This window comes from Argopecten irradians, chromosome 12, assembly GCF_041381155.1.
Source record: "Argopecten irradians isolate NY chromosome 12, Ai_NY, whole genome shotgun sequence".
Classification (NCBI taxonomy): domain Eukaryota; kingdom Metazoa; phylum Mollusca; class Bivalvia; order Pectinida; family Pectinidae; genus Argopecten; species Argopecten irradians.
Genome location: NC_091145.1, coordinates 19,328,581 through 19,355,387, shown reverse-complemented (window position 1 = coordinate 19,355,387; position 26,807 = coordinate 19,328,581). Strand labels below are relative to the sequence as shown.

General features: G+C 34.5%; 1 protein-coding gene across 3 annotated transcripts; it reads right to left on the bottom strand.

The window, feature by feature from the left end:
• Positions 1–1,344: 1,344 nt before the first annotated feature.
• LOC138335966 (uncharacterized) lies at positions 1,345–18,907 on the bottom strand. 3 transcript variants are annotated; one of them, XM_069285187.1, is made up of 5 exons: positions 18,740–18,907; positions 10,908–10,999; positions 6,033–6,601; positions 5,275–5,313; positions 1,345–4,135 (listed from the first exon to the last, which is right to left on the bottom strand). In XM_069285187.1, exons 3-5 carry the CDS (start codon positions 6,571–6,573, stop codon positions 1,860–1,862), a joined length of 2,856 nt encoding a protein of 951 aa, XP_069141288.1. In that variant the 5' UTR covers positions 6,574–6,601; positions 10,908–10,999; positions 18,740–18,907; the 3' UTR covers positions 1,345–1,859. The 3 variants fall into 3 exon arrangements, with proteins under 3 accessions (XP_069141288.1, XP_069141289.1, XP_069141290.1); XM_069285188.1 differs by lacking the exon at positions 18,740–18,907 and adding an exon at positions 15,193–15,230; XM_069285189.1 differs by lacking the exons at positions 10,908–10,999; positions 18,740–18,907 and adding an exon at positions 8,121–8,220.
• Positions 18,908–26,807: the final 7,900 nt, after the last annotated feature.

The window sequence follows — 26,807 nt, the reverse complement described above, 5'->3', positions numbered from 1 at the left end:
GGGTCTATAGTTTGAAGGATCTTGTTTGTCACCTTTTTTAAATATAGGAATAACTAATGCACGTTTCCATTGTGTACGAAAGGATCCAGTCTCTAATGAGGTACGAAAGATAATGGAAAGAGGGTAGGCTACTGCACTTGCAGTGTTTTTTTAGCATAATGTGACTAATTGAATCGTGTCCTACTGCTTTCCCACTTTTTAATGATTTGATGATGTCAATTATGGCATTTACGGTAACTGGTACGTCAGATATTATAGAGTCAGTTCTAGGTTCAGCAGTAGGAACTTCCACCCCCCTGTCATCAATATTGGATATTGATATAAAGTAGTCGTTTAAAATATTTGCCTTTGTGTAGTCATCAATTTCAATAATTCCAGTCGCACTCCGCAAAGGAGGTATACAGTTAGATACATCAGAATTTTTAATAAGTCTGCGGACAAGTTTCCAAAAATTTCTGGGATTTGAATTACTTAAGTTATCGAGGAGACCATTAATGTCCGCATAAAACAATTCTTTTTTTCTTTTCTTTTGATTGTTAACTTTATTGCGCTGTTTTCTACAGTTATTTAAATTGAATGGAGTGCGATTAGATTTATATTTATGAAGTAGTCTATCTCGTTTCCTAATTTCTCGTCTTATGTCCGAGTCAAACCATGGTTTATCATTTGGCCTAATGGTTACAATTTTGGAAGGAATGCACGTGTCTGCTATGCCTAAATATTTATCTGAAAAAACTTGACACATGTCATCTACATTACCTGTTTGAGAAAAAAGTTCAGTCCAGTCAGTCGTCTCTAATTTATTGTTAAAATTTATTTTATTATGCTTATGAAAGGATGATTTCTGTCTGCTGTAAGAAGGTCTACATTGATATCGCCTACAATGAGTATATGAGAAGTTTCGTTAAATGCTGATTCAAGGGAGAACCGGAAGGAATTCCAAAAAGCGTGTATGCAATTTGGAGGTCTGTATACTGTGCAGAGAAGGTATTTTTTATTTGGAAACTGGATCTCAGTCGACACAACTTCACCTATGTGGAATTCTAAGTCGGCTATATGACTAGTGCACAGGACATTGGAAGTATATACAATAATCCCCCCACCCGGAGCCCCACGGTCTTTACGGAACATATCATACCTATCTAGAAGCATGTCGTCGTCTGCTATCGATATATCGAGGTGAGTCTCAGTAACACATATTATATCACAATCAGATGCTAAATTCTCTAGATATGCTAGCTTATTTCTAAGACTCCGAATGTTAAGATGAAATAAAGATATATCGTTAAAATGTGGGATGGGTGTTTAATCGTGTATATATATATGTCTAATTAGCACAACAGGTAATTCAAAATAATTTATTTTGCTTACAAATCCAGTTTCATGGTTGTTCCCTCAATTGAATCTCTGGTATTCTAATGAAATTTGGTAGTAAACAAAACCGATTTATAAGGAATAATGTAAACTATAGACGGATCTTACTCCAAAAGAGCAAATACTGTTCCACGATGTTAATAACTGACTGTGTAAGAATATACTGGACTATTCTGGGGAGGTTTTTTTCCTTGTGGGTAGGAATCGATTGTTACGTCACAATCAATAGCTACCCAAATGGGGGACAACTCTGTTATATGCAACTATCAAATACGGTTTATGTGAATATAAATTCATATTACCAATTAGAAATTTCTCCTTTATGATTCAATGCAAAATCTAAAAAAAAAAAACCGTTCAGATGACCTCGATGGATGTCTTAAAATATTGACCTCAACATTATAGTTCATAATGCCTGAAAGAGTGATATACTGTAAGTTTGGCAAGTCGAAAAAATGACCGAAGAAGGATAAACATTAGCACTATTAGATGTTTTGTTCTCCCCTTTGTCTGTCAAGAAGCTCCAGAATTTCATCTCTATGTTTGACCTGTGCTATGTTGGCTGGCGTCTTCTTGTTTAGTCCTTCAGCTTTCACATCAGCGCCATTTTGTAGCAGAAGATTGACAAGAGATATGTGGCCGGAATCACACGCACAATGGAGCGGCGTGTAGCCAACCTTTGACCTAATATTGACGTTAGCACCACCTTGTATCAGGACCTTTGCCACCAGATCATAACCATCATAACACACTCGGTGGAGACACGAGACCCCGAAGTAATCCGACTGATCGGGGTCTGCGCCATACTTCACCAGCAAACTCGCGGCGCTATGGCGCCCTTTTTGTGTGGCGCAATACAGTGGACTCCAGCCCTTAGTGGTTGCTATGTTGATATCCGCACCATTCTCTATCAGACTAAGAACGATGTCAACATTGCCTTTACCAGCAGCAAGATGCAAGGGAGACCACTCCGTGTGTGCGGTGACATTGATTGAATTCTGACGTTTAAAGAACATTTGCACTACGTTTGCATTTTCTTCGCTGCCGCTGAAGTAAATCGCTGGCCAACCACCATACGTGACAACGTTTGATTTGGCGCCATTTTCCAACAGCACACGAACAAGCTCGGTATCGCCGTTCCAACACGCGTAATGAAGAGGCGTTCCAAACGAATCTTGCTCCTGGTTGGCGTCAGCGCCGTAGCTTAGAAGCAACCTGACGACATCATAACTTCCTGTTTGACAAGCAATGATCAGTGGCGTCCTACCCCCGGCGTCGACGACGTGTGTACTGACCCCTTTACTTAGAACGAACTTGACGACTTCTAAGTTTCCACTGAAGCAGGCTCCATGTAGACAATCAGCTGTGGGTTCCTCATTCTGTAAAAACTGTCTCAGCAAGGATATGTTTCCGGTACGTCCTACCCAGTAAAACAACGTATAGCCTTTCTTATCCACACTTCTGTAAAAGTTTATTTGCTTTGTCCGCTCCATGTTGGAAATATACAAACACCAGCGAATGGAGAATGACAAATCGGCGATAGAAGGATTTTGAAAAACAGCATCTATGTCACCTTTCATAACATCTTCAGTGAAACGTTTCGTTAGTTCCTTATAATAAATCTCAGGTAGTCGTACAATGGTGTCTTCTGCTACTTCAGGAAAGGACTGAATCCTGACGTGTTGTTGGATGAAGTGAGCACTGCAGTGTTGCAATACAAACATAGCGTCCTCGTTTGCAAGGACAACACCCACAGCTTCGAGCAGAGACTCATGGACAAATTTGTATGCTGTGTCGGTAACTGTCACATGTGAATCGCGTAGTTTTTCTATAGCTCGGTTGATATCGAACATGGTGAGATTGGGCAGTTTACGTGATTTCTTGATTGACTCAAGTTTCTCCGCAGCCCAGTTGACAGTCGGAGTGGCCCCACAGCAGATATAACACAGTCTTTCATACAATCCGTTAGGAGGCTTGTTTTGCGTTGATTCGTTTGGCGTCAGATTATCAAACAATAAATGCCCGTCACTCACCAACAGCAACATCAATGCTGCAAACGCAACGCTATCCCTTTGGGAAAGCTGTACAAGCTCTTTTCGTAACTGCGTAACAGGAAAGAGAAAAAAGCTTTCTCCTTTTGCACGAAATGTCTCATCAGATGCAAACAGCCTGCACGACAAAGGAAAGCATGGCGTATCAAAAGATGTTAGCATTTCAATTGTCTTAGTGTTCAAGTTGATTTGTTTGTCGCACAAATGGCTTCGAATCATCTGCAGCTTTTCAGAAGATGACAAACGCAAGGGGTTAGATGAGATATCGATCGGCTTCCCAAACAGATGAAACCTGTTGAGCATGGGTTTAAGATCTCGGTAGATGTATGTCCTAACAGTAGCGATGACAGTCGTGTCTCGGTTATTTATGCATCCTCGTAGATCTTCCTGTAGACGCTGCCAAGCTTCAGCACGTTCAGGTATAGCACAAGACTCGCCAAAGCAGTTGTCAATGAAGATCGTTTGTTTTTTGCTAGCATCCCATTTGTTACGCCAGTCATCTGCCGAGTCCACAATTACAATATTGTCACCGGCAACGAGACGTCGGAGGAGAAGATGCCAGGCACATGACGTTTTTCCCTCGCCAGAGTTTCCGACAATCAGAACTGAACCAGCACGATCTACTTCCTCTTGTATTCGTCGGTAGGCCCGAGTCTCGACGAACTTCTTATCCTCATCGCCTCGTTTCTCTATTAACACCTGCATCAACTCTGAAATTTAATAATTCTCTTTAATTTTAATGAACATATAAAAACAAGTGTTCATTACGTAAAAATGTCGATGCTATCCGGGCGAGATATTGTGTTGATCTTAAACGAGGAATTTGATAAGAGACATTTGTATTTTGTTTCTAAGATATTTTTCTTTGATACGAAACAGTAAGGGGAATTTTCTTTCGAAAATATGTTTTTCATGGACTTTCTGAAAGAACTCAAATTCAAACATGACTTAATTACGTATCGCGTAAGGATGATTAATGAGTCAGTGGTTTATGTATCTATTGTAGATCGGGTAAATTTCGATGAGGTTTTATTTTCGTTATATTTTCGGTTTTACATTTTCGACAAAAACGAAATTAATCTAATGGATCAGAGTACACAAAATAAGTTGGAGGTACTATATTAAGGCAGTGTATTTTAAATTTATTCTCTAAATTCGATTTTTACCATTTAAAGCTGATAGATAGAAAACTATTATACACTCTTAACCATTATAAACTTAATGCTCAAATAACCGTAATGGATTTGGCTTTGATTTAGAGTATACTTTTCTCATTTGAGACGTCATTTTGTAAAAAAAAAAAAAACAAAAAAAAAAAACAAAACAAAAAAAAAACTACGTCTGATGACAGCTTACATGTCAAAACCGTAAATAGATTAAAAACAAATAAAAATAATGAGAAGGAAAAGTCGACATGGTGTTCATGGCTTTTGGTCGTTCCATGTTTAAACACAGGGATTTTGTTTACAACGACTGATTATGGGATACGCCTACACACATAGCAAAGGTATTTTTTAATAACAGTTATATTTAGTTGATGTTCTATATTTTATAATTATTATAATTAAATTGGTTTGTAAGTGTGTGTTTAAAAGTGATTTCTAATGTACAGTTCAACGAAAAATCATTTATTATTATACGTGTATATGGATATTTTACACCGAATAATTACTAGGAATTGCATCATGCAATGTCATCACACAGTAAATGTTATGGTGAACGATAGGTGTTCTATTGTAACTCATCAAAGATATAGGGCCTGCCGACTTCGGCATTAAATATATCAACTATTGAAAATTAACCAATAATAAACATATCCTGTGTATATATAAATTTAATATTTACTTACTTGTGTTACTCGGAACGTTTATCACAGCTGGTTGAGTGTCTGTAAAATAAAACACAAATCTGTGACGTTTGTCGTTGCTACGTCACGATTTCTTGTGTAAATAATACCCCTACGATTTGTCACATTACACATTCCCTCGTAACAAATAAGGAAGTTGAAGTTTATCATTTGTTTATTTAAATACAAGATAAGAAAGTCCTACGACTTAAGTAAATTTTCGCTGGTTGTGTGATTTTTTTTTACTACAGTACCTTGTTTGGAATAAACTGACAATCTAATAAATGCATTTTATTAATTTGCTTACGTAGTTTGAAAAAGTACTTTTATTTGGATTTAACATAACATACCCAACAAGAATCTACCTGCAGGTAGTTACAGTTATCTACCTTGGTAGCACGGATATATCGCACAGCAGGGGATGGTTTGAATGCTATTGCATTTTGGTGCATTTCATTTTACCAAACTTTGAAAGGTGAGAGCACTATTCTCTTTATACAGATCTAGAGTTACGTATTGTACCTGCTCTTAAATAAAGGTAAAAATATTAAGTGTATTTTAATTTATTCAAGACAATCTAATTAAAGTTTACAGCGGACATCGAATTTACGGAGTAGATATAATGACCATCCCATTTCGATAAGACTACAGTTAAGAAACCGTTCTCTCAAAAGAATTCAATATTTTGTAATGCCAGCTCATGAAAAATAGAAATCTTTGGCAAAAACCAGAAAACAGTATCTGAAGAATACGAAACTTACGATTCAAAATCTTTTCGACGTCCTGTCTGTATTTGTCTCCGCCAATGCTGATAATTGCAGTGTATAGCTCCGCCCACGTTTCCTCGAATTCCTCATTACTGATGGCTGCTCTAAGCTTATGACCATACAGGTCATTGCGGGCCAGACGTAAACGCTCTATGTTCGCGGCGTCACTAGAATCTGTGGAATCTGGCTTGGCACCCCAGCCCCGATCAGGCGGTGGGATTAGAGGCTTGGTAAGCTTACCATCGTCGTCAGTAAACCGAGTCTCCCTGAACAGTACGTAAATCAAGGATATGTCGAAATTTTTCGAACACGGTGTACCGTCTGCAGGATAGAGTTTGACCCTGCCATGGCCCCCTATACTTGGTATTTTCTTCAGAATGGATTTGTTGCGTGCCAGGAAGTCGGCCAGCTGACACGGAGTGACCAGAGAGTCAAACTTATCATGAAGGACCTTTGTCCCTATGTCCAGGAGTAATTGGCAGAGCCGGATAAAGTTGTTGGATTCTTTAGTCGGGTTTCCGGTAGAAGAAAGCATTTCTATAGTTTTACTTGATCCCGATGTTCTGTAAATAAACATTGGGGTAACATAAGAACATGCTATCCCATCTTAAGCTTGACTGAAGTTCTATAACAGGTAAAGGTTTTGTTGTTAACACATGTATAAGATGATAATATTTAAAAATGAACAGCGGGTGGGTAGGTTAGAGTTCAATTCATGAAGATTTGAATATCTTTCTGACATAGTTGTCATATTGTACAGAAGGTTCAATCCCAACTATTTTTTTCTGTAAGATGTAACATTTGGTAGGCTCAGACAATCTAAGGAACTCAATAGACAGTCTTAAAGATGTTATGTCTATTTATTGGCAAACTTGATGATATACCACCTTTGATTTCATTTTAATTGGTACTGTAGTACACGAGTGCCCATTGTTTTTGAACAGCACAGACCACTAATTAAAATGAGTTTTATCAAGAGTGACCCTGGTTCCTATCTGTTATGTGGGAACTAGATCATACATCCTAGATATTCCATGGGATACTATCACTGTCGTTATATCCTTGAACTATGTTACAGAAAAAATAAGGCAGTTCAGGAGAAAATAACTGACCAATCATAGGCCGAACGCCACAATCACACAGTGTACCATTATTCGACCTGATCATCCGTTGTCGTACACAGAGCCTACACTTTTGCAATGTCTTGCAATCACGAGACTAGGATCTACTTAGTGACTGAGTTGATGATAACATCTCGAATAAAAAACCTTACATAAATAAATTAAATCATTATATCTCTATCCAGGTGTGTTTATATTTGTTTGAAAGTTATAAGGAGATTTCAAACTTCTTGAACTGGAAAAAAACCTAAATACATAAATGAACATACACGTAAATGTAAAAAGCACTCTTCTGTACCGCTAATTAGGATATCTGACTCGATGATCTAATTACCACCATATTTAATGAATTGTAGTGTATGGCGGGACGGCAAACATCGACTATACTTGCTTTCTCCGTAATTAAGATATCTGACTCGATTATCTAATTACCACCATATTTAATGAATTGTAGTGTATGGCGGGACGGCAAACATCGACTATACTTGCTTTCTCCGTAATTAAGATATCTTACTCGATGATCTAATTACCACCATATTTAATGAATTGTAGTGTATGGCGGGACGGCAAACATCGACTATACTTGCTTTCTCCGTAATTAAGATATCTGACTCGATTATCTAATTACCACCATATTTAATGAATTGTAGTGTATGGCGAGACAGCATATCGACTATACTTGCTTTCTCCGTAATTAAGATATCTTACTCGATGATCTAATTACCACCATATTTAATGAATAGTAGTGTATTGCGGGACAGCAAACATACAAATGTATGGACTATACTTGCGCTCTCTGTAACTAAAATATTTGGCTAGATGAACTATACACCACCAAATATCGATAAGGAGGATGTCTTGGTACAGATAATAAGTAAAAAAAAATTCTACTAGCTTAATTCTATATCTTTGTAATGCGAAAACTATTGACAGTAAAGCTAGAATGGAAACATGCAGTTACCGTGAGTTCGCTCTCTTCCTGTCGATAATGATTTAGTATAGTATAGTAGATAAATTAGTACATGTATCATCATCCGGTCACATTTCATGACTAAGTCCTGCGTGAATCAGAATGTAAAGAGCGACGCCGCGCGCGTGACTGAGTATTACTTAACAGATAATAGTTATATATAGCTGTCATGTACTTGTACTCAATTTTTTGCAGATTATCATCTTTTTTATTCCTTGTTTTTTTGTTCTTTTGGTATCAGATGTGTGAAGTTAATTGCTTTTAAAAGTAAAGTGACTATAAAGATGCTCCACCGCCTACAGAGCATAAACGAAACTCATATTTTGAACAATAACTGATTATAAATTTTGTCTGATTAACACAAAAATACATACAATGTTCTATTTCATCATAATTACTTTATTTTTTTTTTCGGGAGGCAATTGGTTATTTTTCATATTTTATCTTGAAGTAATATAAGAAGCTCAATATTTTCAATGGGGTGGTAATGGTGTAAATTGAGTCACTTTTGTAAAGGAAGAAAAATGCTAATTCCTCTGTTCTTGGTTTTGATTGTTTTGTCAGCGGTGGAGCATCTTTAACTAAAAGAGACACACTTCATCATATTGAAAAGGATGAAGCAAGTATCTAGTCATATTCTTGTCCCGAAGTCGTATGAATATATGCTTGTGTAGGGAGTAATAATATGCCCGACTATACTCTAATGCCTCAGAGACTTAGAAATTATTAAAAGACTTTTTTTATATATATATTTTACTGTACGTGGACGTATTTTAGCGGTATGTTAATTTTATCGCATTTCGCCCTAACGCAGAAGAGTGCTTTTTTCTAAACCGTCATTCTGTATACACGACAAATAGAACAATATACATGTATACGTACATGACATGTACATAATCCATATGAGACGTAATCTATTGATATGAAATCTACAGAAGAAACAAATCATAATTTAGCGAAATCTTATTCTAGAGGATAACATTGATGTAATTTCGGATGAATATTTAACAGGATGCTCTAACGAGGTGAATCTTTCAGTAATGATACCAATTAAACAAACTTATTTCCATGGCTAGGACTTTTCCCCGTAGTGCTTTTATATCGCAATTTACAGTTTAAAATTATATTGCACTTTTTTTAGGCGACATATTTTCGTAAATTTCCGAAATAAGCTAAAGCTGAAATAAGTTGAACAGCATCATATATTTATCTCCTTGTGATAGGATGAACCAACAGGAAACATTATTCTAGCATTAACGATGATTAGTTAGGCTTCCTTCTAACACAATTTGAGCAGTTTTAGATTACCATAGCTTATTTTCGTGGGTCAAAGGTTTCGCAATTTGGACCTTAAACTGAATTGTAGCTTATTAGAATTTCGCGATTTTGCTTCAAGGGTACTGTATTCTTAAAAAAAAGTTCTGAATATTTCTCGGATGAAATATCATATATTACTTTACATTTAATGTAACCAATGAGTGATAAATAAGATTAAGAAATAACGTTCTTTGTTTTCTCAATATTATGAATGAAAATGGCAGTGGTGCGACCATACTAATATTGCTAAAAATAGACCTTGCGTCACTAAGACCTTTAAACGACAAATTTATCGGTCCACAATTTTTTTCTGAAAATTTCACTACATTTACTTCAGGTAATGAGCCAACTTTAAAAAAAATATTTTTGGTGCACTCAAACCGGAAGTGGGTGAATCACCATTATTAATAATTGACATGGCCGAAAATAACACCCAAAATTTCAATATTTGCTGTCTTAAAAATGAAGCCAAAATTTTATTTATTACATTTTGCCTTCATATTTGTGATCATGATATGTAATTATTCATACTCTTTCGAAAATGATACAGTTTGATGATATAAAACATTATCTTGATACCTTTTTGGATCAAAAAGGGAATCCTGTCATACACCTCTACTTGACAATTTTAATTTGGCCATAGCACAGGCCCTTGGGACCTATTTCAAGGGTTTGCATTAATGTTGCTACATGTAACATTTAGTTTTAATAAAATCGGTTCGTGAGCAAATTTCCATTGTTCGTGAAAGAGGTCCTTTTCACGACTATCGTGATGACCCGCGAAATCGCGAAAATATCATCCTCGCGAAAACAACTAGCTACATGTATACGGTATGTTGCGTATCATGCAATAAAATTAATTCTTGATGGGTGTTCTTCTCAATGTTTCCTGACATAGATTGATGGTCTATAAAATGACAAAATACAGTTGCCGTATATATATAGCCAGATGGTATGTTCGTGATTTCTCAGTAGATTGCGTTCAGCGCAAAACTTAGGAACAAACATATTTATTTATGGAGTACGTCAAAATGAAAATCAATCCTTATATTTATTTCGCTGTTTTTGTTTTTGATAGAATCACTGCGTATTCATGGTCACAAATGTATAGGCAATCAGACTTTACAAAGTCGAAGACGAGAAAGATGTAAATATTTACATTTACATCTTGATAAAGGACAAATAGTTTGACATAACCTGAAGCTATGCAAAACAAAACGAAACAAAAAAAGCATTAGTACATTTTAGGAACGGAAATAGGATTCATAGTAATCATTTAGATATGTTTCGTGATGTTTGGTCCAAAACAAATATAAAAAAAAAAAAAAAAAAACACCAATAGAAAAAAAGCGAAAAAAAACCCACCAACATTAGTACGTTTTAGGAACGGTAATAGGATTCATAGCTCAACGACACAATTCTTTCGCATACAAATGACAAATAAGTGAATAAAATGCTTACCAGATACTTTGTTGTTTAGCAGATCACATCATCAAAGGTATTTCTATCCAGATCCGTCTCTGTAGCGTTATATCAACAAAAACTGGAAATCCCTGGAAAGAGAAGAGACGTGCATGATACGTGGAAAACGTCAACAGGAGTGTCAGATATTTACAGTCCTAAATGTTCAGTGTTTTAAATGTAAAACAGGAGAATATCATTTAAGTCTTTGTAAGGAAGTATAGATTATGAAATATACTGCTAGTTGACATGCACCTTTGACTTATCAATCCAGTTATATAACGTCTATCCCGTACTAAGAGTGGTAGGTTGATATAGGGGTATGCTGCTATATATATACATTATGTAGTAATATCAAAGTGATATGTAACGCTATTACACAAATATTTTATTGTTTTGTTAACTTATTTAGATATAGATAAACATTATCTCTGTAAAAAAAACTACCATCACGAGTGATACTTAAGCGTGAATGTAAATATATCAACTAATAATCACTAGGAATTATGTAATTAAATGTACTAGTAACTTAATACGACAACGTGTAGCGTCAATTTGACCTATTAACTGCTGATTTTCGTCTGGTCATGCCTATAACGTTAGATGGTGTAATAACAGTTTAAATAGAAAGACAGGGGATAAGGTTTCGGATTTCCTTGGCACCTGAACAGCCACCCAAATAGGAAATAGAGATTCCCAGCAAGTGAATGTTGCTTATCATTTATGACACTCGAGTAAGTTAATTTTTCGAGCGAGTTTCTTTTAAAAATTTGAAAATTAACTAACGAGAGTGTAGATAAACATAATAATCAACAGACACGTGTTGGGAAACTTGTATATTCTAGATGTTATGACCATTTATCGTCTTAATTCAGGGAAACTTACCACCAAAAAATGTGTAATGATATCTTTCCGACATAGAATATAGTGCCTAAATAGAGAGCCAATATTCTATAGTTCAATACTTTACATAAGCAAATACCTGCTATACATTAATCTAATGTTATTTAAAACAAAATGTGCAATGAAAAATAGTCCGAAGTTGAAAGCCATCCAAAACCAAGATGAAATTACTTAATGAATGCCTAATTATCATATCATTTGAAACGAGGATCTAACGCGAATGACGTGATTAAAGAGATTGCAGATCCTATGTGCGGTTTAAAGTAATATGTTAAGCCCTTTTTAACCCTGAGGTATCATCGACTCCCGATAAGAACACGACGTAAACATTTTTCAAAAATCCCAATCTTATCGTCTGCTCATATTTTTTCCGTTTTTTTTTTTATCAGTTTTGAGTCCATAAGTGCGGCTTTGTTTGCATGTACTCATGGTCAAAAGTGTAGCATTTGTTTGTGTTAGGATTCGTTGAATTTAGTTAGCGTTTGTTTTACGTCCCTTTTCACATTTACGGCCGTGCTCGATTTCAGCAGGAGAGCTTAACGGAATTCGCAAAATGCCTCCGGTTACATACATTAGATAAGTACCGAAAAGTAACACAACCTGGTTCATTGTCTCGCGCCCTGGAGGTATGCTATAGCTACACAACAGAACATTATAAGAGGAATAGCTTCATCAATGTAAACAAGGTACATGTACGCATTATTACACTAGGTTTTTGTTTTCACAGATCACAAACAACACCTTGGTTTGCTTTTTTTTATATTTACGTCCTATTTACAATCAGGGTCATTTAAGGACGGCCTCTCGTGATTGTGGTGTCCTATGTGTGTGAAGTGCGAGATCGTTTTGGGCAGATTGCACCGTTTCACATTATACTGACAATGGGCGAACCAGTCGTCCCACATTCTGTATGCCAAGCGCTAAGCAGGAGCTAAAACTACCACTTTTATAGACCAGGGAACGGAACCCCGAGCCTTCTTTTCAGGGGTGAGCACCAAATCGAAGGCGAAAAGCAAGGTATTGTAAAGGGAGACATTAGGAAAAAAAGTATGAAAGGAAGAAAGAAATAATCTTAAATTTAATCGCCTTTTGCGATCATGCAACATGAGCAGCAGTTACGATTCTTACGCCCTGCCTGTAGGTCTAACGAACAACAAAATTTTATCCAATAACTGAACTCTTCGTTAATGTCATACTGTCATATTGTTTGGTTTATTGTTGTATTGAAAGAAAAACATGTATTCTTCTTGTTGCGCTTGTAGTTTGATTTTTCATTTTGAGATGTACATACATGAAATAGTAATTTGATTGTGTACGTAATTTAATGCTCATATACATTTTCAATCTATTAAGGATACAACTTTGTTACTAAGAACGAGTTCATAAGGTCCTCTTATTTGCAATTCACTTCGTATTTTACCTATATAAAATCTTGCACAGACAATGTTGTAAAAGGACAATAAAATATACAACTTTATCGAATCAAAACGAATTATTAACAGCATATTAAACCTCAACGCCAACATTTCTTTGTAATAAAAAGAATCTTACCATGATAAGGCATACATTGGCAAAAGAAAAGGGTAAAATGTTTCGAATATATTTCATAAACGAAAACTGAACAGGTATTGATATAGTACGTTGTATTTGTTTCGTTTTCGAAGATTGCTATTTTCATACCAGATATATTAGTCAATTATCGTGTAGTCGATTGTACGACATTACAATACCTTATAATTTATTCTATATTATAGCATAGTGTCACTGTTTTGCTCAATTTGTGATGTCCAGTCGTATCCAGCTTACGGGACACTCATTACAAATTAGTATGTAGTAATAAATAGAAATATGATTTTGCAGGTAAGGATTATCTTCCAGTGACACACTGGCCGGATCTTAATCAAATTGCTTCGCCTATACGAATAGAACGATATATGTTGTTTTTCTTTATGAAATACTGTGTGAGATGATTTCTTATCTGAATGTGACGTCAGTATAACATAATCGATTCAGTGATAAATTGTTTAACATTTACACAACAATGCAGAGTTTTGTATGTAATCATCAACGACAAAAACGAAAACAAAAAAATACTTGTAGTTCCGAAAGAATGGCGTATAGCAGCCATCAAAGATTAACACCAATACCTGCTTGTCTGGCGCAACTTTCTTGATTTAATTTATTTCACAATCGCAATTTTAATCGTTAGTTTGCTTCCATGAAGCCTATTGGCTATTTCATTTTGTCACAGGATGTTGTCGTCACGTGATACTTATGTATGGTACTGCATGTTTGTATATTAATCTGTATCAGTGAAAAAGGACCGAATGAGTTGAAATTAATCGTGTCCTTCAGATATTTAATATGAATTCAATTCAAATAGTTAAAATATAAACAAATATGGTACATGACCCCATTTCATTAACAACCAGAATTATTTGCAGAATGCGCCAGGGTGGGGAGGAAACCTTATTAAGAACCAAGACTAAATCAAATGATTAATTGGCCGAAGATTGCGACACACATCTTACTTTCGACTGATAAATTATTCTGCAGAAAGTTAAAGATGCTCCACCGTCGACAGAGCATAAATAATATCCATCACTTGAACAATAATTGGTGTTTAATCGTGTATATATAAATGTATGTCTAATTAACACAAAAAATATATATAAAATAATTCATTTTGCCTTTGGCCCATGCGCAATCAGTAACTCATTTCATATAGGATATAGTGCCAAGGAATTTTTTCGGGATGCAATTAATTATTTTTTGTAATTTTAACTTGAAGTAAAATGAGAAGTTCAAACTTTTCAATGGTGGTAATGGTGTAAAGTAAGTAACTTTTGTTACTGATGAAAAGTACTAAATCGTCTTCTTCTGTTTTTGATAGTGAAAAAAATACCATTTGTCAGCGGTGGAGCATCTTTAAAGTATCTAATTTCAATTTTGCCTGTTACAGGCGCTAAAATGGGATTGAAACAGCAACCTACTGGGTAAGGGTAGTATAACGCACCCAATACTAATATTATAATGTACTATCATTTTGTGTATTTTATAGCATTGGTATGTTTAATTTTAGAACATGATCTACACATTTCACTCAACCACAAAATCTGCGATTACCTGAATCCAAATAAACCTTACTTGCATTACTTATATATCCTATTGATAAATATCGGAATACTTTCATTAACAAAATAGATCATAATGTGGAAATACTAGTACACATCAAATTTATAGCGAAAGCATTTAGACTGATATGATGAATTTTCCGAGAATATTTTTAGTTAAAGATAAAGAAGCATAGAGGATAAGTATTCGTGCCCAATACATGTAACGTCTAGAATATTTGTACGATAACAAAACACCATTCACATACCTGTGACACCAGTCCTGGTTATCGGAAGAAAAAGCTAAGAAAATAGAATCCTCGGTATTTGTACTTTCGCTCAAGGTCACCGGCCAGGGAAATCACAACGAACTATCGAAGTTATTTCAGAAGGGGATTCACCGCGATTCAACGATTAAATTGTTGTTCAACTAGGCTATAGCACTATCTATGTAAACAGTTGTATCGTAGATCTTGCGTAATGTACTACAGGTGCATTCTACATTCTATAAAGTAATTGTATTCAATGTATTCTTTTCATTGTGAATGATGTCAAATAGGCATAAAAAACATTATGGTTATTTATGATAAAAAAAAATTAAATTCATTAAAAGTTATATGTGCCATAACTGGGCGAACATTTTGACATGGTTTTTTTTTGTCTTCAGTAATCTGTTGAAAACCTTCAGGTTTGATTAACTAAACTGTGAAATTAATTCCAATTGACAGAAAAAACGTGTATGATACCTATTTATGATTTACCACACAAAATGTATGCATTGTTAAAATCTTGTTTAAATGCCGTGTGTATATTTAGATGGGAACATACCTGCAGAAATCATTTCATTAATAACAAGGTAAAATGTGAAATTGTAGACCACACCTTGGCTTCATGATCTGAAAGTATGTTCACATTTCACTGCAATCCAGATGCAATTATACAGATTTTTGGCAGTACTATAATTCTCAAAATGTTGGTAACCTTTGGTGGGGAATAACATATTAAAATTATTCCTGATTCAGTAAGTATGAAAAATACGCCACGTAAAACTTTAAAATACTACCATTACTATCAATGATAACAGTCACCAAAGTACTTGTACATGTTAATTGTTTTCGAAATTAATTTGCCAGAGATAGATAGATAGATAAATATATTTAAAAAGTTAAATGGAATCATGATTTACACTTCGATAACTCCATTATATCGATATCTGGCATCTGGAGGGAAGTCCCTTGCTCAGTACCGTGACTTGATTAGCTATTAATTAAACAATAGGTACCGATTGAAAGGGGTGTACTGAAAACATCCTTATTGTTCCTCAGATAAAAAGGTCAAGCGATTGTTACCACTGACTGTTAAATACACACAACTGAACGATCGCTGCACTTTTGGTTATTGTTGCATTTACAACAGGATTGTGAAATGTTTTATTAAAAAAAAGACACAAAGTTTTCTATATATCTAGCATAATTTTAGACATTATCTTATTTTCAAGTTTTTTGCGTAAACAGTATCTCGGTAAAGTATGACCAAGTTTGAAGATTCTTATGATATACTAGTATACTTAGTATTCATTGCTTTATATATCATTGCTTCAATATATTTGTATAGATATTTCAGAACCAAGTCTCCCGATAACGAAAGCGTTCTTATCTCATAGCTGTGCTACAATGGGAAATCATGTGATAAATTCGAAATCTCCAACCCCTCTTGATTACAATTTGAAACAAATAACATTCAACTTCGGACTACTTTACATAACGCATTTTGTTTATAAAATGCATTTAGATTAGATTCAAAGTATAAATAACAGACTGTTGACTTTTACTAGTTAATATTTGAAAATTAATTAACTTTCCCAATTGATAAATTTGATAAACACTTGTTGGCGAGCCTTTATTTCATTATGCTAAATGAAACTTAAAGGGACAATTCAGTCTAAGAGAACATTAAAATTTGCACATATATCGGAAAAAATCCAGTTTAATGGAAATTAGATCAGTCGGTTTTACTGCGATATGCCAGAAAAGCCCATGGTGGTGAAATGCGCGTGAAATGTTCAAACTCGCTCGCCGTCCGCCATTACACATTGTATGCCGAACCCTGTCCTTGTCTAAAACTGCTCAAATCGCTGACAGTAGTGTGTTTACCTTATTAGGTGAATTATGTTGCCTCAAAATCATTTTATCACCTCCTCAGTGGTTATGTAGTTCATTTGTTTAACATGCGTGACTTTGGCTCGGGTATGAGTACATCGTACATATTGTACCTGCTTAATCGTATTGATCAACGATTTGTAATTACAACGTTATCAATTAAAATACTAAACATTGACGTGGAATTTGTCAATATTTTATGTTATATGTTTCATAAGAAATATAGAACAATACATTTATGCCATAGTTTGCTTCTTGGTTATGTAAAAGAATTAACCTGAGTGAATTGTGTCTTTAAAGATATGTCAGTAAATAATTATGTGGACAGTATATTTTACCAAAAAGATATAGTAGGACCTCAGCGATAATGTTACTGACATTCAAACTGAAATAATGGATATGGTCTTATACAAACGTTAACATAACGTAGACATCTTACAAGAGATTGACAATAGTAGATCCACCGGTACATAAACATTGATATTATGATAAAAGCATAGCAGAAGTTAAGTCACATATTTGATCTGTAAACATTAGTTTGTAGTTGTCTTTCATCTTTTTACAAATCGTTAGAATGCTAAGATGTGATTTGACATATCCCGGCCCCACCTAGATAAAAGTTTTCTGTTTTAATATCAAAACATACAATGTGTGAGGATTTTAGTATTTTACCTCACCGACGAAGGCATTGACAACGACGTCAGTTGAAAAATATCTAGTAAAAATTTAAAAGGAAAACAATTCAGTTGCAAACGTTTTAAAGATTTGTGTTAAAATACCTCAATACCTAAATTTGTCGACTGCAGAAAGCCATCATATCAAACTTCTTGACACTAGTATGATAAGAAATAGCTTCTCGTGTATTTGCGCACAATTATACATTCTCAGAAAATATTTTTCATCTTTAATGTATTTTCCTGTTTTGTACGAGTTATGAGCGAATGAGCGTTAAAGGCCCACTACCTTTCCAGAGCAAACCATAAATGTTTCTTAAAAACATTAATAACACCAGAAAATATATACCGATGGCCTAAGCTGAGGTTACAACACCAAACATATGCACGATTTCCTGCGTAATATATGATAACAGTGGAAAGACATTTCGCTGTTTTGCCGTCTGGCGCAGTGATAGTCAACTACCGCGCGGTATTTAGTATGACGGCGGGAAACATAAGACGACCCGCGTTATGAAAATTAACATTTTATTTATTTTCATCAAATTGTTCAGATGGTGATGATACATGTAGTATTAACGGTAAGTTAATAACTTTTGCGACTCTACAAAATTCTCGATCTCGTTTTACATTCCCATTTTAAAAATTAAAAGCCGTTCCGGAAAGGTAGTGGCCCTTTAATATTTAAAAACAAATGGCGATTTTGTTTTTGTTTTTTCTCATAATTATTTCAAAACCATAACAACATAAATAGTTAATTGAAAGTTAATTGCACGTAATTATACTGTAAGTTCCGAAAGGTATTTATGCCGATCCAATAATTTAAACAATGCAGTAAAATATATACAAAACAAAATACTCAAATAGAAAGCAAAAAATAGTGCACATACATATACTGATGCTGAGGTGTCCATCTTTCAATTATGTTTACATTAGATAATATATTACCTGTCTCTCGGAAAGTAGACGCGTTCGATAAATACCTTACATTACACCGCTGCGACACCGCCCGGCTACCTGCATACTTCTGTAGTGAATGCAAACTACTGAGAATCACGATTTTTTCGTTGAATAAAACTGTCGTAAATAGCCTCATTGTGTGTTACATTAAATCTTATAAGGTCTTGACAAAATATGATAACACTTGAGAATGATTTACTCTAATTCGATATGTCAATAAAGTGTGTCGTTTTTATGAATCAAGGACTTATTAACTTCCTGTGGAAGTAATGATAACCGAGATATATGAGGAGGTTATCGTGATGAAAGAGCTCGGTTTCCATTTCCCGTTTCTATAGATAGACGACCATGGTCTATGTAAATGTTATTGCATAAATTCCGCTTACTTGTTTCAAGGGAACACATATTTGCATAACGAATGAATAACGCGTTTTATGAATAGATCTGCATTTCATTCAATAACAAAAGGAACAAAGAATAACAACTAGGTGGCAGGAATTTCCTTATTTATTTACAAGTAATGTATAAGTACAAATGTACTTGTTTTCTTGAGGAAACATGTCTTTGTGTAATAAGAATGTCATAAATGACAGATATGGATTTAAAGTTTCAAAAACAAATCGACGCAAAATCAAACCCTAATGTCTGTTTAATATTTTTCAAATAATTTTCATTCTGTTTATACTTTAAAGTCGTCAATCAGAAGAAAGCGCTGATTTTCAAATTGTGTCTATTGCATTTAATGGATACAGAATGAATATACTGCAGTTTATGCCCCCAAAGCATACAACCAACCAACATTTGTGTCCCTAAAATTAAAAAAGGACAGATATTCTCCAAGTGTTTAAGAGTCACCCATAATCGTACTATGTTAGTCAGCTATCCATCTATAATGATATGATCCGCCTATAAGCCTTAATTACAGACAGTTCATTCCTCACTGTTAAAAGTTACCTGTCATCCATATCCATTAGGCGGAACTTCTTCTGATTACGTAATTAAAAGCCTTGGTCAGCGAAGATGCCTCAAACTTATAATCTGAAGATTTTTTTTAAACAAACCTGATATGGGCGGCTATAAATAATAAGATTTTTCAAAATGTCGATTTAACATCAGAAACCTTTGTAATATTGTCACCACACGTAACGGGATACAGTGGATGTGTTGGATTGAGGATAAACTTTAGTATTTTATGTTATGGAAATATAACATAAAACTCGGAGTAAACTGCGAATCGGTTTATGATGAGAGTTTTGTGTTATATTTCCATAACGTAAAAATCTATTCAAATTAATATTTATAATTCAATCTATTTAAGGAAACCTTTTCAAAATTTCAAATTCATTTTGGGTCTTTTTTCCCCTATAAAATCATTACACTGTTATCTCAACCAATCAGAAGCGACGTTACAAACGTATGCTAATCTGTTTTATATCGTACAATTTTTTTTTTTTTTTTTAATTGCATAATATCTTTGTGATCTTGAGCAAGTGTTAAAGATTATTTTTTCAAATAACTCATGCAATGACTTTTTAAATCTCTGAATAAACTAAGGACTAAAAAGTCTCTGAATAAACTAAGCAAATGCAGATGATGAGAATGATGGTGACGTTACGAAATAGACATTGTTATTTTGGTTTAGTGAATATCAAGTATCCTAAAACTACTTACAATGACATTTAAATTGTGACATTTACCAATCAACACGATGTAATATCCGGGTATATCTTCCTCATGCTGTACTTCCGGATCTTCTTGATGAAGAGGATTACATGGAGTACGCGAACGACGCAGAAATTGTTTTTAAACTTGTTTTACTTTTTTATTCGTGTATATAAAACTATGTAAAAACTAGAGAGTTACATTGTAGAGATGTAAGAACAGCCGGTGTCCACTGATCTTGGAATGGGTCTATAGTGGCCGGCACTGTCTATAATGGAATCAGGGGACAAAGTGCGTTCCATTGGACTATGGTGTGCGGGAAAAAGACCATTTGAGATCTAGATCGTCAGCTGAAGTTGATATTTGCCTAAAATTTTGATTTTGTTTGCTTTGCGTGTGATGTTGATGATACGGACGAGAGGGTTGATAGTAAGTGAAAGTGAAAAACCTTTTCGTCTCAACTCGGCAAGAAATGTTTTCAGTAACAGGATAGTGGAGTCCTGGAATTCTCTCCCTGTTGATGTGGTCAATGCTGAGAACCTGAATATTTTCAAAAATAGACTAAACAAGCACTGGAAAAACCACGCCATGAAATTTTTACCATCAACCTAGGAAAGACAGTATATTATACATAAACCTAGGACATACTATTAAGGATTTTAAGCAATCACTTTAAATATTTTACCATTATTGTAAATATCACTATACATCTTTACAAGCCCTTTGTGGCTTCCTAATGATGTTGGACTGATGAGAAAGTGAATGATTTTATAGAAAACTACCGGACGGGATTTTAAACGCCTTTGTGTGGACTGGCCACCACAGTCTCTAGAATATTATAAAAATCGCTAAAATGTGGCTTGATTATGTTTGTCTCTACTACATGCCTGATTCTAGAAGTTTTAAACTAGTGGGAGATAATCTAGTAAAGAACTTTTTTGAGAAAGTCTTATCAGCAACTTAGGGTCTGGTGGCCAGTCTAACCTTTGTGATAAAAGTGGTCAGTTGAGTGTTTTAATCGCGTCTGTTACACTGTATGTTTCGGTCACATCTTGTTGCTCGCCTTTGAACAAGGTTGGATATGTCTTGTTGTGTATAGAGGTCCCATACATTGATTCTTCGAAATTGCAGTTGTTCTTGAATGCAGTCAAATGGGGTTCTATTGTGCTCAAGTTTGGGTCTTACAAGTGATAAGTAGACCTTGGCATTAATGTTGATATTAGAATGTTAGAAATTACCCCTGAGGAAACTATCGGATTTGTTACCTTTACATGGTATACTATTGTGAATGTCCCATTCCAGGTTAGCTTGGAAAGTTACACCTAGATATTTTGCTGATTATACAGATTCTAGGGAATGACCATGTAGGATGTGGTGTTGTTTGATAATTATTTGTGTGGTAATTGTCACAGAAGTACATTTTTTTCTGCATGGAAATCTGCTTCCCATTTGGTTACAGCGTCACGGTCTCATTGCAAGCTGAAATGATCGTGCATCAAGCATAAAAAACCATTTGGAATAAGTTATGTATCACCCCAAAATGAATTGTGAATTGGAATAATTTATATCTTATCTACAAGCGTAATAGCTCCTTTATCACATCATGTGAAAAGAAAACTTTGAAAATTGCTTACATGAACTTGACGATGACATCATGATCATATTTAGGATGTGAAACTAATTAACCGACAACTATTGACAGATGACAGAATGCAATGACAACACTGCACTACGATTACACAAATCATTGAATATATTTAAGACTTACCTGTAAATAAATCCCTTTACGTGCCCATCTTGTGGCTAATTGCAGCGATATTTGCGGCACTAGAGCAGTGTTAGGGGGCGACAGTCAATGTTATCATGTTATCTTTTAACGGCTCCATATTATCAAGTTCCGTTTTAGTTTTGATTCTATTTATATGTTTTTATTTATTTATTATTCTATTATCATTTTTTTTTTTATTTTTTCGTGTTTTGTGTGAGTGTGAATGTGGTTTTTTTTATGAATTAAACACTTTCATGCATTTTTACCATTCCTGTATCTTATTTCATTGTGTTTATCCCGTGTTAGTGTCTTGATTAGGAAGTATTTTTATGTTTCGTTTATCACGTTGAATAATTCCGTCCTGTAACATTTAATCCTAAGTCGTGGGATAGTTTTATATATCATAGTCTCCTCTCCTCTGATAAGTTTTATTGCTACATGTATAACAATGTCGTGCCAACAAGATTCAATATCCATTAACTCATGCTTAGGTCTAAAAGGTTTAGTTAAAACGTTAAAAAGGATTACTGTATGGAACGGGAATGGTATTTTAAAGTATCATTTCACAACGTTGGTTTTATTTTTATTTATTTTTTTAATTCTTTCTGTTTTGTTTACAATATTTTGAAAAAGAATGAAATAACAACAAAAATAGATGGGACCAAAAGTAAGCACACGAACCCCTATTTCATGTCTGATTCAGAAACAATTATTTTTGTTATGGTTGTTATTCTAAGAGATAAAATGTTACAAAAGATATCATAACGTTTTATGTGGAGCGTTAAATCTCACAAAAACTAAAAAAAAATGACGCAGTTAGTTAAATACAGAGAGTTGATAGTATTCTGCTCACACGCAATGCAATGTACATTGTATATTTTTTCCTGGTTTCAATGATTGTCTATGAAATTGAAAGACAAACTTCCTTTTCCCAAATCAGGATGACACGTTTCATTGGCCTTGATAACAGAGCAAAGTTATCACTCGCGGAACTTTTTCATTGTTGATCAGCGGGTCGGTCAATGATAACTCGTATCTTCTGGAACACTTACCCAATAGCAAATCCTTAGCTGATTGGTAAAAAATAGAGACAATTAATTTTAATCGCTACTAGTTATTGAGTTCTGCATAGAGTGTAACCTTTGGCCAGAAATGGCTTAAGGGAAGAGGAAGAGAGTTTGTATAAGTCTTGAATCGGACTCACCAGGTGCAGGAGGAGTAAGAGGGGTAAGTCCCTTACATCGCTATTAGACATACCGGGTATAGTTAGGAATACATTTTAACCACATTTGGTCAAAAACATCCTTGGGAAAAGAGGAAGAGAAATGGTATAAATAGTGGATGTTACCTCCAGGGGCAGGACCGATGAAGTGCAGTTGGGGTATATATAAAGGTTATATCTTTAAATCATAGTACTAATTATATAGATGTGAATGCATTGTAACCAAATATATAAATATATAAAAAATTACTTTACAGGAGGGGGATAGGGATGTTTTTATATTTATATAAATGATTAATTAATCTGAACTACCAATCCATCTTTCTTTAATTGCGGAGTAGGCATCAATACGTAAAATGCAGTTCTTTAAATTACAATCATTAGATAGATCTAAATGGAATAACTTAGTTTGGTATGAAATTATTTTGATAATATTAGCTATATAAATGGCATACTTTTAGGAGAAATAAAGCAACATTTTTTGTATTATCCATTCTATTTGAAATTTAGTATTTTACCATGATAATTGTAATATCCAGGTTAGCGATACAGGCACGATAGGCCTCTTGTTGATATTTAGATTCTCTAGCTTTGATAACCATTCCCAGTTTCTAAAAGATCTCTTTTAGAAATACATGTACATACAAATTCTTTAGTAAATGTGCATATTTTCAATGGGCATGTGCCGAATGTATCTGTAATACAAATTTATGCACATATATTTTGATATTCTAATTTACATTATTTACATTCTAATGATTTGAAATAATTCTATAGTTAATGGTCAAACAAACTTTTACGATATTTGAACACTTATCCTCGATGCTCCAGGGGTAACTATCACTGTCGTCATATATCCACTACAAGAGTATAACTGAATGCAACACAAGTCACAGCTAGATAATTTCAGCTAGATTTAATTTACTTCTTTGATATAAATCAAAAGAATCGAATAACGATAAACTGTGTTTGACTGCTTGGCTTTGACTAGTCGAGTATCGCTCGCTCTGTAATCTCTGCAGGCCTGTGATTGGTCAGTCTTTTATCCTGAGCTGCCTCCACCAGTTTTACTATGAGACTGTCAAGGGTTAATGTAAACTTTATTTTATTCATTCATTATAAGTCATACAATACAAAAACAATCAAATAGATATAACATGAAATGGATTCAGAAACAAGTGTTAACACTTATGTTGTTAATCCGTCTCCATTTTACACTCATCAGTTCTGCACGGTAATTAAGTGGGAGAATGTATATGAAATTTAGGTATTAGGAAAAGAAGAGATGAAAAAGGGAAGAGAAGAAGAGAGATCGCCAATGCCATTGCTCACTTTAAATAAATACAACTATGAAACGATAACTACAGAAATGAATCATGAAATCAATCGAATTTCTTGGAGCTGATAATGAATTGTTGGACACATGTAAAAATCAAAGAATTTTCGTCAATGGTTAAATCATTGTTGCCAAAGAGTAATAGTTTTGTTGTAATAGGATGATTTAGGACAGCAAAGGAACGATTACGAAGTTCGGAAAAAAGTCGACAATGTAATAAAAATGTTCGTTATTTTCATCAACTTGACAGAGGGAGCAAAGCGGACTGTTTATTAGATTCCTACGGAACAAATAATACTTAAGTGAAATGTACTCCATCCTCAGTATCGCATGGTGAATCTGTCCCAATCTAATGCCGATAAGATAATATGGTGGGACTTGGAATTTTTGTGCTTTTAAATGAGTTTTAAGTTTTGTTATTGAGGGACTGATTTTGATTTCATCAGAGAGTGCATTCCAAAGATTTATTACAGATGACAGAAAGGATTTCATGAAAAGCTTGTGGGACAGGAAGGTGGACTGAAGTTATTACCTAATCTAGTATTATGATCATGAATATTGTTGTTGCACTGAAGAAGTATTCCTTGAAGATACTGTGGAAGGAGACCATGAACTATTCTATGAAAGTGGATTATCTAGTTTACGTCTTTGCTCTAGGGGAAGCCAGCCTGTCTCGAGATATAGTATCAGAGAAAAATACAGAGATTGAAGTGATGCACGATCTAAAATGAACTTAAATTTACGCAACATGTTTAACATGTTAAGTTTGGGTGAAATTTTAGATTTGAGGAAATTGATGTGGACTGTCCATCCACCATTTCCCGAAAGAAATAAACCAAGATGTTTATGTAAGGTAACAGCAGTAAGTAAGGTATTATTCATAGATAATGGAGGATGAAGCGGGATATTATTCTTTTTAGATATTAATAAGGTTTCAGTTTTTGCCGGACTGAATTTAACCAACCACTTAATAAGTTGACCATTTATGATTTTTTCTTAGATCGTGATTCAGAATATCTGTAGTATTTCCAACGGTATCAACAATGACGTATAATGAGGTATCGTCTGCAAATAACTTTTTATTAGCTCTTCTGTCTCCCACTATATCATTTATGAATACCACAAACAAAAGTGGGTCGAGAATTGAACCCTGAGGTACTCCGGCTTTTACATTTGACCAATTAGAAAACTTACCATTAATTACTACTCTTTGTTTGCGATGAAGAAGATAATTGCTGAACCAATTAAGAAGAGACCCCCTTATCCCAACACAGTTTGCATAAAGCCCTTTGTGCCAAACACGATCAAAGGCTTTGCTAACATCAAAAAATACCATTCTTATTTCTTTACCGTTATCTAATGCGCAGTGCAGAGAAAATATCATGAGTGATAGCCAGTTGTTAATTTACCGGTGAATCCCCATGTTTAAATCCAGATTGGTAAGGGGATAGTATAGAGTGGGTGTGTAAGAAATTGTAAACATATTTAAAGACACATCTTTCCATGATTTTACCAACAATAGAAAGTAATGAAAAAGGTCTGTTGTTAGTTAAGATGGATTTACTTTCTTTTTTGTGCACAGGCGTGACATGAGCTGATTTTCATTCTGAAGGAAAGATAACAGATTGGAGAGATTTGTTAAATAGAGAACAAAGAGGTTTAAATACAATATCAGCAGATTCCCTGAGTAATCGAGCATTTATAAGATCAGGACCAATAGCTATAGAACAGTCAAGATTCAAAATTGCATCCTTAACATAAGTAGGAGTTATGTCAATATTAGATAGATTGTGATTGTGCCCATAGTCAATGTTAGGCTAAACAGTGTCAGTATCATCAATATTGTACCGGAACAGAAAAAAAATCATTGAATAAACAAGCTTTTTCGAAATCATCATTATGAAGAAGTGGGGGTATTGTGGAATCTTTACGATTAGGAAGTACATGTAATGATTATACAGCTTTCGACTATTTCTTTACACTGAGATTAGAGGGTTTCCGAAGGTTTCCACAAAAATTATTGACATATGCGATTTTAGCCAGTTTGATAGAATTGATACATTTATTGCGACTTTGGCGGAAATTTGACATGTGAGCATCTGT